Source organism: Vanessa cardui, chromosome 5, assembly GCF_905220365.1.
Source record: "Vanessa cardui chromosome 5, ilVanCard2.1, whole genome shotgun sequence".
Lineage (NCBI taxonomy): Eukaryota > Metazoa > Arthropoda > Insecta > Lepidoptera > Nymphalidae > Vanessa > Vanessa cardui.
In genome coordinates this window covers 433562-446339 of record NC_061127.1, presented here as the reverse complement: position 1 = coordinate 446339, position 12778 = coordinate 433562, and the positions used below count along the sequence as shown (strand labels likewise).

The window sequence follows — 12778 nt, the reverse complement described above, 5'->3', positions numbered from 1 at the left end:
CAATATACGTACATGTTAAAATGTAGTTTTGGTTTAATAGGAAATATATAATACATAAAGTTTTAGTACTTTTACAAACAATTTTATATATGTGGGAAAAATGGTATTACAGTTCGAGCAACATTAATATATAGTCTGTTTTAAAATAGTTGCTATTTTACATATTACAATATTTATAAACATGTTCTTTCACAATTGCTCATTTATATACTTTCAATATATCATGAGAAATTTAGTTTTTCTTTCATTAATCGTTTTTAAAATATCTTGAGACAAACATTTTCAAAGTAACTTCGTGTCATATGACGTCGAACACAGTCAAAGAATCTGTTTATACATAATATGTCAGTGTCAACTGTCAATGAACAAATTGTATTTTTATTTTTCATTTGTGAAAAATAAGTAAATAATAAAGTTTTAATTTGAATTGGCTACTAACATTAAAGTTTTTCCATTAATATAATGTGAAACTGTTATAATATCGTAGTTTCACAATATTTACTAGTTGTTCGACATGACCAACGCAACTATTCAGGTACAACGCCCCCAAATATATATTTAAGATAAATTATAATGGATTAAATATATAAATAATTAATAATTGTAACCAAGACAATATCTTAAGTTGTTTTTAATATCTTTTGTCCAAGCAATTAAAAATAATAGCATAAAATGTCTAAAAGAGATAACTTAAAATATTGACCGAAATTAACACACAATTATTCATTATAATAACTATTTGTTATATTGTAAAATTAGTAAAAGTAGTAGTAGTAGTAGCATATTATTATGGATATGAGATATAAATTGCTCTAAAAATAATACTATATTTATTTTTGATAGTAAAATGTATTTATTTTTAGGAAATAGAGGGCATAGATGATTATTGGGGTCCTGCATTCAGATCAGTGTATGAAGGCGAAGGTGGACATGAAGCCTTTGTGCAGCAGCTGGATGAAAGGATACAGCAGCATGACAAGGAGATAGAGAAGCTTTGCAATTTCTACTATCAGGTACATGTTCACTGCTAAAGAAGGCTGAATAATGATAATAGATGATTAAAAATATCCATTTAATAATAATGAAATATATTTTAGGGTTTTATTGATTCCATTCGTGAATTGTTGCAAGTGCGCTCCCACGCTGAGGAGCTGCATGCTGAGATATCTAATGTGGACGCTAACGTCAAGGAGTCGACTGAAAGTGAGTTTACAAGTATAAAAAGAGCAGGCAGCAAATAATTATTCAACATTAATTGAAATGTCTTTATTTGTCATATGCTTTATGCTTATATTTTGGAGTGGTAGAGTAATTTATTTAACTATAAATATAAATAAGATCTCAGTCAGCTTGTATATTTTATTCTGTACACATGATATGTGTTATGTTATTTTGGCTGTACTATGCTATATAATATACTGTGCTATATAATATATATATTGTTTTTAAATATTTTAGGTCTCTGTTCAAGAGCTGAAGAGCTGATCAAGGCCCGTCGTGTGGAACTCAATATAGCAGCAACAATAGAAAAAATGGAACTATGTTTGCCATTATTGACTACATATTCCAAACTCAAAACTCAGGTAGAAGCTAAGAGGTAGGTTACACATATACTGTTTCAGCTTATTTCTATTAAAGGTTTGGCATACTTACGTCTTCTGCTTGGCTGATCTGTTTGGTTGTCAGATTGTAATGGTATAGATCAGTTGATTGGGTACCAGGCTAGTTTGTCAGATAATTTTAGCCGAAAAAAGTATGTATATATTTAAAAGCAAATATGCTAAAATGAAGCAATAACATACAAAACAATAGGATGTCTAGTGTAGGTAAATAAATAAATATGAGACAACATCACATAAATTACTTTGATTCCAATGTAAGTAGCTGAAGCACTTGTGTTATGGAAATCAGAAGTAACGACGATACCACAAACAGCCAGACCCAAGTAAAGTAGTAAAAAAAAGTAACAGCCTGTAAATTCCCACTGCTGGGCTAAAGGCCTCCTCTCCTTTTGAGGAGAAGGTTTGGAATATATTCCACCACGCTGTTCCAATGCGGGTTGGTGGAATACATATGTGGCAGAATTTTTATGAAATTTGTCACATGCAGGTTTCCTCACGATGTTTTCCTTCACCGCTGAGCACGAGATGAATTATAAAGACAAATTAAGCACATGAATCAGCGGTGCTCGCCTGGGTTTGAACCCGCAATCATCGGTTAAGATGCACGCGTTCTAACCACTGGGCCATCTCAGCTCGTTGTCAGACCCAAGACAACATAGAAAACTAATGGTAATCTACATCGACTCGGCCGGGTGTACACAGCACTCGACCACGGAGGTCGTCATTAGGTAGGTAGGTAGGTATATCTGGTGTGCGCGGGCGGCAGGTACTACCCGGCGCTGAAGACGCTGGAGCAGCTGGAGCACGCGCAGCTGCCGCGCGTGGGCGCGTTCGCGTGGTGCGCGCGCATCGCGGCCGACGTGCCGCGCCTGCGCCGCGACATCCGCGACGCCTCCATGGCCGACCTGCGAGACTTCCTCGAGCACGTGCGCCAGCTCAGCCCGCAGGTGCGCCGCCCACACCTCACTGTTACCTAACCTCGCTACTCGCTCGCTGTCGGGAAATGACCATTTCCCAAGGTTTCACAATGGCACAAGGGACATAACATCTTAGTTCCCAAGGTTGGTGGTTGACGATGTAAGGAATAGTTAATAATTCTTACAGCGTTAATGTCTATGGGCGATGGTGACCACTTACCATCAGGTGGCCCATATGCTCGTCCGCCAACCTATACCATTAAAAAAAAAACACATTTAAATAAAACTAGTTATAACGGATTTTAATCGCGTATATTAATTATTTTGTCGTGGTCACGGGTAGCCTACCCGTGACCACGAACGCTGTAAAGTGCTCGAAACGTCGGGATGTCCAAAATAATTAATATACGCGATTAAAATCCGTTATAACTAGTTTTATTTAAAAGACCATTTTCCTTTGAACTTTCGTTTTCTCAATGTGATACCGATCTATATATTTTCTCCTCTACCCACACAGTCCACTGTATCAAAATAGTAAGATGCAAACTGCACATATATCAAGAAATTTTAATTCTTAGGTTGGAGCTATGGCCCTGGTACAAACTCAGGACATGCTGGGAAGGAGTTTGGCAAACATCGTTAAGAATAGGAAAGGTGAGAGGGCATTACATAGAATAGCTTTTAGGGTTTCATTCCCAAAGGGTGTCTGTGACCATGGGATGCCCTGTGCAGAGTCTGCGGCGGCGGCGCGGGAGAGCGGCGGCGCGCAGTGCCCGCACGAACTGGTGGACTGCAGTCCGCTGCACCGCTGCTTGCACATTCACAGCGTGCTGGGCGCCAAGAATGACTTCGTGCAGTACTACCGGTACCCACAGCGCTCTATATGTCGCCCGTTATCATGCTGTCTCTCTCACTCTTTAATCTGGAACATAGGAAGTATAATTCATAGTATAAAAATTCATATGGGTGCGAGGGTGAGGCATCCAGGCAGCAAAAATTTAAGAACAAATAAGCTTCCATTTTTTTGGATGAACTCGCTGAGTTTCGTATGGTTTCGTTATATATTTTTAATCTGTGATCCTATTTGAAATCTATGATTCAGTAGCATAAACGGTAAAATGATCAAAGATTTCTCAGGCTCGTATTTCTGTAATCTTCAGAAGCTGAACAACTAACTTGATTGAGAAATTAAGAAAAATGATATATGACATGAACTACAATAATAACTGAAAATTGTGCCTTCAACATCTTTTTCTTTTTAATTTTTTTTTCCAAGGCACAGACTATTCGCCAATGTCACGTGCCATGGAGAACACACGATAGTTTCAACATCTTACGATCGAGTCGATATGTGTCAATTAATCATATCATAGTGTCTATGCAAGCTTTCAAAATTTTTTGATGATGTTTCCAGTGAATGGCTGATGAAACTATCACAACGTTGCAAATAGAAAACTTAAAATGACCTCGTAAAAGTTCTGCCTCTGTGCGGCAGTTGAATAAACGATCTATTCCTCTAGAGCTCAGCGCAAGCAGCAAGCTCGGTTGGTGCTGATTCCCGCGTCAGGCAACCTCCACGACTCCATACAGAGCCTGAAGAACTACCTCAACGCCGTGCTGGGCTTCTTCATCCTGGAGGAGCACCTGCTGTCGACGGGCGCGGGGCTGGTCTCCAAGGACTGGCTGCTGGACACGTGGAGCATGGCCGTCACGAAGGTGGCGTCCACGCTGCGGACCAACACGTCGCTGATCACTGACCCCACGCTGATGCTCAGCATTAAGAGGCAGATCGTACTCTTCATTAATGCCTTGAAGTACGTATCATGTTTTTATATATTTAATTTTAATCATTACATAGTATAAAACAAATTCGCTTACCATTGTCTATCTCTATATATGCTTACTTCTATCGAATTACACAACGGATACGATACAAACGGAGCGGTTTTTTTAATAGATAGAGTAATTCGAGTAATTAAATATTAATGTTAATGAACGAGGAGAAACACTTTTTTTTGTCATTCTTACTGAAATAACTATCAGAGGATTAGCGCGTTTTGGAAAAAGTTTCATTTTACGTTGCCTAAACGTTGGTTATCTAAATTGTTCGTTTTGTTTCTCGAACATGCGTGTGCCGTACGGTTAATAAAAATGCTTCAAAATTTGTGCATCCATTTCCTCATCCGTCACGAATCACTATTGAATCGTTTGTTTCTATGTTGATCAAATATTAGTGCGTAAATAAATGCCAGTATGGTAGATATTTATTTCTTATTTTGGAATATGGATGATTGCTCATAGGTGTTACGGCCTCCCGACCGACCCGCTGCCGCTTCTACTGCAAGAGATGGCGGAGCACTACACCGAAGTGCTGATGCAGCGCTGGGTGGTCGTCTTCAGGGATATATTGGACAACGCCTCCTTCCAGCCCATTGAGGTATGACAACACATATAATTCGTGAGGTGTAAACCTAAATACATCTTTATGTAACTCCTCTCAAACCTCAGTCAAAGTCTTTTCCCAATGTTGGTGGCACATTGGCGATGTAAGGAATAGTTAATATTTCTTACAGCCTCAATGTCTATGGGTGATGGTGACCACTTACCATCAGGTGGCCCATATGCTCGTCCGCCAACCTATACGATAAAAAAAAGTCACATTCTTCTTCAAGGTCCATTTCTTCCGTTCAATAAATTGTGTCGGAAGTGAAAATATCGAGTGTAATTGGGAAATATAATGAATACTGGTTTATATTACGGCGAATCTAAAAGAAACTCAGCGTAGTGTCTTTGTAAGATATGATTGCACCGCGTATACGGTTTTGATGACAGTTCGTGGGTTTACTTTTTCTACTAAATTTAATTTAAATACAAAGATCGATACGCTTGCAGATAAAATATGAGCCCAAATTGATTGCTTTTATTTGACATTTTTGGGCAGAATATATTGTAACGCAACTAAACCAGTCTCAGACCGCTAGACAAAAAGATCTTTTTATATACCAATTTACTTTAATATTTGCTGTGGCACTACTAACCAGCCATTAACATTTTTCCGTTCTCTAAAATTAATTCTTTCTTCAATCGCAATGATTTAGTAAATTGCAATCAAAGAATCTGCGCTATTCTCCACATCTACGGCTGGAGTTCTTTAAAATGAGACCATAACTGATTTTTGTGTTCATTTATTGTCTCGTAATCACTAATACAAAGAATGGCTTATGTTATTAATTTATAACATTCTATTGGACAATAGTGGATAGTGTTAAAGATGCTGAATAAGGTCGTATAAATCTCTCAGGTGGAGAACCAGGAGCAGTTCGATGCGGTGATGGACACGTTCCCGTTCGACGCCGACGAGCTGGAGACGCTGCCATTCCCCAGGAAGTGCGTGCCAACCGTAACGTCTACACGCTGCGATGCGTATACGTGAAATTGTGAGGCCGAGCGCCGGCCTGCCCCCACTGTGTCTACATTTCATTCGATTAAATTGAAATTTATCATTCACCCTGTATATAACGCGTTTCCTTAAGAGGATATTTCACAATTCTTACATTTTGGTTCAAATGTGCAAGTGCCAAATTGAATAAAATCAAATCAAACCTTGGTCAATGGTCTTACAGCTTTGATGTCATAATATAAAATAAAATGACGCCCAAGACCTAACATAATATAGATTGTCCAAAACGAACGCCCCCCTCCACAACGAGCTCAACAATGAGCTCGCTGCGTGCTTGGCAGGTTCCCGTTCTCGGCGCTGGTGCCGGCGCTGTACGTGCAGGTGAAGGAGTTCATCTACGCGTGGCTCAAGTACTCGGCCGGGCTCGGCCTGGGCGGCGCGCGCCGGGCCGCGCAGGCGCGCCACTCCGCCGCGCTGCTGCTCAGCCGCTCCTTCGCCGGCTGCCTCGCCGCGCTCTTCCGCCGCCCGCTGCCGCTCATGCAGCTCGTGCAGGTACCGCCCCCCCACCCCCCGCACCGCCACACACGCGCACACACTCGCACGCACGCCCCCCCCACCCCCCGCACCGCCACACACGCGCGCACACGACACCCCCCCCCCCCCCCCCTCATGCAGCTCGTGCAGGTGCCGCACACACGCGCACACACGCACGCACACACTCGCACGCACGCCCCCCCCCCCCGCGCCGGACTCACCGTGCTGTCGGTGGTTGCAGATCATCGTGGACACGCAGTACCTGGAGGACGCCACGTCGTTCCTGTACGAGTTCATCAGCAACATCACCGGCTCCGAGCTGACCACCACGCAGGTGCCGATACTGATCTATTATTTTAATCGCGCCGTAGTATCATATCTGTTCTGTAGTATACATACAACAACAACAACAGCCTGTAAATTCCCACTGCTGGGCTAAAGGCCTCCTTTCCCTTTGAGGAGAAGATTTTGGAACATATTCCACCACGCTGTTCCAATGCGTGTTGGTGGAATACACATGTGGCAGAATTTCTATGAAATTTGTCACATGCAGGTTTCCTCACGATGTTTTCCTTCACCGCTGAGCACGAGATGAATTATAAAGACAAATTAAGCACATGAATCAGCGGTGCTCGCCTGGGTTTGAACCCGCATTCCCGCTGGGCCATCTCGACTCAAGTAGTATACATGATACACTATGAACGTGTTCGCGCAGACGGCGGGCAGCATGTTCCAGGCGGCGCGGGACGACGCCGAGAAGCAGATCTGTGAGAACTTGGAGAAGAAAGTCGATGAGTTTCTCGATCTGGAAAACTATGACTGGCTGTTAGGTAAGCTCGTAACTTAGAAGCTATATAGCCATTTAAGCAAAATATTGTCAAATTCATCAAGATTATAACTGATAGTCAAAAATTCGTTACCACCATGACAACCTCGAATGGATGCCACTGATTTTCACTACATCTGAAAAGTGACATCACTTCTTTGACTATTCAATATATGTATGTATATATAGACTGCTAATGCGGGCAATATTAGCCCAACTACCTTTTTGTTAACAATCGTATACAATATAAGATTTTAAATTAACACGGTTATTTTTATTATTAAAGTTATAAGTTTCGGGATATTTACCATGTTTTTTATTTTTGTTCGATGAAGCTCGATATTTCGACATTGTCTACGAATGTCTTGTTCACGAGACTGAAGTGTGCGGGTAGATGTTGATAATGTTAGAGGTGTCCGTATCGAACTACCTCCTTTCTTGTACGTTTGCTACGTAAACACCGGTCACCCGGTCACTACTATTGTCACTTTCACGTGAAAGTCACGGTAACCGGTAAATATCCCGAAATTAATAACTTTAATAATCGTATACAATGTCATACTTATCCTTCGAACTACATATATAAGTTTTGATACCGCTATAATTTTCGAGATTATGCTAAGACATCCTTTGGGACATCAAATGGAGTTCTTCGGTTTCATGTGGTATGTGTTCCAGTGGAGCCGACGGGGCAGGCGTCTTCGTTCGTGACGGACATGCTGGGCTACCTCACGGGCGTGCTGTCGTCTCTGGAGCAGCTGCCCGAGCGGGCGCGGTGAGTACCTCGCATACAGTAGCTACCTGTGAAGCTACCAATACCCAGGTATTGGTAGCTTCACTTAATATGATTGTTAAATGTCGATACCAAAGTGCTTGCTAATTAAGCTCTATTTTTGAACCGTAGAGGTCATTGTTATCATGTAAATCTACCACCGGTTCGGAAAGTAGATTCTACTGAGCAGAACCGATAAGAAACTCAGTACTCATTTTTTTTCAATCATTAAATCATTACGCCTTGTACGTTAACGAAATGAAAGCTATTTTAACAAGTTTTATATGATATTATCATCCCAGGCTAAACCTGACTTTCACAATTTCTGAGTGTAAATTTCGGCTGTAATCATGACAGACGCATTTCGTGCCAGTGAGAGATAATGATAATGCATTGTTTACATCGTCATCATTAAATTGTCTCCTGTCAGCTTAAAAAGTAATGAGGTATTATCAGTAAACATTACAATATCGCTTAAAAATGAAATGGAATATCATTGTTATACAACAAAAATAAAAAAAGGATTCAAAATTGATCCTTGTGGAACACCCAGTCACATTTACAGATCCAGAAGATGTTATCCAATTAATAGACTTGTTAATTTTATTATTGAAGTAAACAGGAATAATATTAAGCTTCACCATTAACGCTGTAATGTTTTAGCTTGTGTAAAAGCGTTTTTCACAGTCGCAATCACAGAACGCGCCAATGACAAGATGAGTACTGCCATTCTAGCATCAGCTGTTAAGCGACTCTTAGTACAGTCAAATTGTTTACCATGCCAAAGTAAACTAGGAGTTGATTTAACATAACAATTCAAAATTTTAAAATCATTTTAACTATTTAACAAAAGAAACTTAAATTCAAATTTACATACTTTGTTTCGAAAGTTTAATTCCATAAAACTATGTACTATATAAGAGACACGATTGTTCACCTTGTCTTTGTGCAAATATTAGGATACAGGGAAGAAAACTTTTTTTTTTGCGAAATATTTTATCTATTTTATAAATTATTTATTTTATTTAAGTTATAGTTGTTTATTGTAGAAAATGATAATAGAAATAATATTAGAAATAACAACTATGTTAGATCCTAACATAGTTGAGTTGAGCTAAAATCAGGTAGAAAAACGATATAATGATCAAAGTTAAAAATGTGAGCAGCGAACATGTACGGAACCCGCGATTTTTATGTGTGGAAATTGTCCTGATTTGTAGGATGTTAACTCCACAGACCTGTTTGGATAAAATGTTATTCTCTATTTAGTTTCTTAGTTTAGAAGACACTATTGTTATGTTGGTTTTGCAAACAACTTGAAAAAAAAAGTTTTTCTTCATACATAACCCTTTGTATTCTATAGAGGGTATTATTAACAGTATCTGGAAGTATGTATACTACATTACAAGCAATTGTGACCATGGAATTAGATTTTACAAACTAACATTTTTTTTACAATTTTGTAAAATTCGTTCTTAGTAAGTGCCTACACAGCAAAACACGTTAGCGCTGAAATGGTCCAATTGATACTATTTAGAATTTCCATCAGAAGGCGCAACAATAGTGTGCACGCTCGCTGTCATAACACGCCGCATCGCGCCACGCGGGACGGGACAAATGTGGTTCAAACTGCCACACAACTCGGCATTTGTTTTTCGAAATTCAAAATTTTTACAAATGAAATCAATGTAATATGGTCGTCATATAGGATCGCTGGCCAGCACAATTACCAATTTCGGCAAACTCGCGGCAATGCTCAATGCAAAACGCAGCACTTTCGACCTGTTGTTGCTACGAAAAGTACAAACTGAGTGCACTGCGATTCTGATATTATTTTGACCTGGCTTTGGATTTCCGACATTGATACTACATTATTTGTCGATCCTTGGTCGTTCATTTGGATTTTGATTAAGCCTTTTGTTTTGGATTTCATCAGAACAGTCAGACACGTGAGTTCGTTGTACGCCTTCGTAACTATTTCGAACGTTAAGCTAAAAATGGAGGACCAATTTTACCTATATCACCAGTGATTGAACGCGTAGCTGATGCACTTAATATTGGATAACGAACTGTTAGACGAATAACTAAAGAAAAATTTGGCGAGACTGGCAAAGAAGACAATAAGCTTCACACACCAAAAAACAGAAACCGAGATAAAACAGTCGTAGGCATCGATTGTTTTGATGCCAATGCTATTCGAAGACATGTGTACGGCTACTATTTACGGAAGGAGTATCCAACACGAGAAAAGTTAGTGAAATCACTAAAGGACGCTGGATTGTTCTTCGGTGGGCAAAGTTCATTAACAAACATTTTAAAGAACGTTGGATTTCGATACAAACAATGTAACAAACGCAAAGTATTAATGGAAATATTTGATATCGTTATGGCAAAATGTACTTTTTTACGACAAGTGAAAAATATTGAAAATTGGCAAAATGTTGTGTTCTTAGATGAAACATGGCTTAATGCTAACCATACAGTAAGCCGTTCTTGGACCGATGACACTGCAGCTTCTACTTCCAAAGTTCCTGTTGGAAAGGGATCGCGACTTATCATTTGTCACGCCGGAACCATCAACGGGTTTGTCGAAGTTTCTCGCATGGCTTTTGCCTCAAAAACCACAGGTACCATGAGGAAATGAACGGGGAAAAGTTTACTGAATGGTTTACCTCAATGTTGTGTAGGCTCCCTGATCCATCTATTATAATTATGGACAATGCCCCATACCACTCGATGCAAATTAACAAGCCACCTGCCTAATCCCAAAAAAAAGCTGATATCTGATAAGCTTAGTCGCATACATAACAATGTTAAAGGCAAGGAATTATGATGTCTTTTAAAAGATAACAAACCAACCAAGATCCGATACATCATTGATGAAATAGCGTTAGAACCATTTTCTACACAGAGTTATACGGTTACCGCCTTACCACTGTGAATATAATGCAATTGACTTGGTGTGGGCCCAAATTAAGGGATACAGAATACAGGCAGAATACAGAACCCCCATTTACCACAACAAAAATGCTAAAAATTTTAGAAAAAGTTTGTAAACATGTGACTAAAGAATAATGGGAAGAGGTTGTAAATAAAACTATTAAATTAATAAAGGATGATTATGAAATAAATGTGAAAATAGATAATATTTTAGAAAATGAACTTATAATTAATGTGAGTGACGATAGCAGTGAGAGTGAAAGCAGCAGTATGGACGACTCCGATTAAATATAGCCACTAGTGTTTTTGGTTTCTTTTTGTATCAATTTATTTCTTGTATGTAATGTGTTTATAAAGTTATTTACATTTCTAATTCCAATTTTTGATTTAAAATGATTTCGTTCGAATATATTACTTAAACTTATTATATATTTTTTTTATTAAACCTTTTTTTTATTTTAATCAGATACTACTTGCAACCAAAACTTGAATTAAATTACTTGCAAAAAAACAAAGATTTGAATATATTATATCGATAGTAAATTTATGTGAAATACATCACTTTTATAATGTGTCAAAACGGCCATCGTATCTTGCCGCTCTAGCGCGTCAAGTGTAAGTTGGTGTGTGGCAAAAACATGTACTAATTTTTTTTGTTCATTTAATATCTTATTTGTTTTATTTACCCTTATTTAGAAAACTTACCCAAAATCTAATAAAAATGAGACGTAGACAATTATTTTCTAGGGAGATATTGGTAAAATAAACAAAAAAGTGGCAAGACAAAGGTGTAGTAGGCTGCCACAGGAACGCCAACTTATACTTGTCAGTCTATAGTATGTGTGTGCGTGCGCAGCGTGGCGGCGGCGCGCGCGGCGACGGCGCGCATCGCGTCGCGGCTGCGGCGCGCGCTGCTGGCGCCGGGCGTGCGGCAGGTGTCGGCGGGCGCGCTGCACCAGCTGGACCTGGACGTGATCCAGTGCGAGCAGTTCGCGGCGGGCGAGCCCGTGGGCGGGCTGCGCGAGGGCGAGCTGCTCGAGCAGTTCGCGGCGCTGCGCCAGCTGCTCGACCTCGTCACGGGCTGGGACTGGGCGTGCTACCTGCACGACGTGGGCCTCGGCGCCGGCCGGTACGCGCTCGTGCCGCCGCGCGACGCCGCCGCGCTGCTCGACAAGCTGCGCGAGGCCGAGCAGAAGTCCTCCGTGTTCTCCGTGCTCAAGAAGAACGAGCGCGACCGCCGGAAGCTGCTCGACACCGTGCTCAAGCAGCTGCGCCAGCTGCAGAACCAGGACGGCTGACGGCACTGCCCTTGCACTATCTTGTGTATATAATGTAGGCAAAAAGTCATTGCTCGATAACACAGTATTTTTTATTTGAGATGGTATTTTATATTATAATGCAATATTTATTAATACACTATCAGAGAAAATAAATTTGTTTTTTTATTTCTCACGCTCATGTATCCAGCTAACTTGTGTTTTACCAAAATATAGCGGTGGTAACCCTTTTCGAAGACATGTGATCATTGTTATGACAGGCGTAGAAACAATGACACCAAAGAAATTAAAATAATTCTGTTGTCCTGTCTATTTTTATGAAATCTATGATTGATAGAATTGATAGAATTGACTTCGCTTCGCTTTCGCTCGGCGCGGCGCGCGGCGGTTCGGCGCCATCTGTTGGAATATTCAGGCGTAACCTCGCCGCCTCGCTAAGCGTAGTGCGCGGAGGGGCATGCCGTTTTTGTCGTTAGTGTAAGTGTGTGCG

At 40.3% G+C, this 12778-nt stretch overlaps 1 protein-coding gene across 1 annotated transcript; it reads left to right on the top strand.

Moving 5' to 3' along the window:
* The first annotated feature begins 327 nt into the window (after positions 1-327).
* Positions 328-12431, top strand: LOC124529862 (exocyst complex component 6). Its single transcript, XM_047103793.1, has 15 exons — positions 328-535; positions 864-1013; positions 1098-1203; positions 1459-1597; positions 2389-2569; positions 3118-3193; positions 3272-3404; positions 4060-4353; positions 4841-4976; positions 5841-5926; positions 6281-6491; positions 6715-6807; positions 7189-7303; positions 7978-8074; positions 11868-12431. Exons 1-15 carry the CDS (start codon positions 515-517, stop codon positions 12307-12309), a joined length of 2280 nt encoding a protein of 759 aa, XP_046959749.1. The 5' UTR covers positions 328-514; the 3' UTR covers positions 12310-12431.
* Positions 12432-12778: the final 347 nt, after the last annotated feature.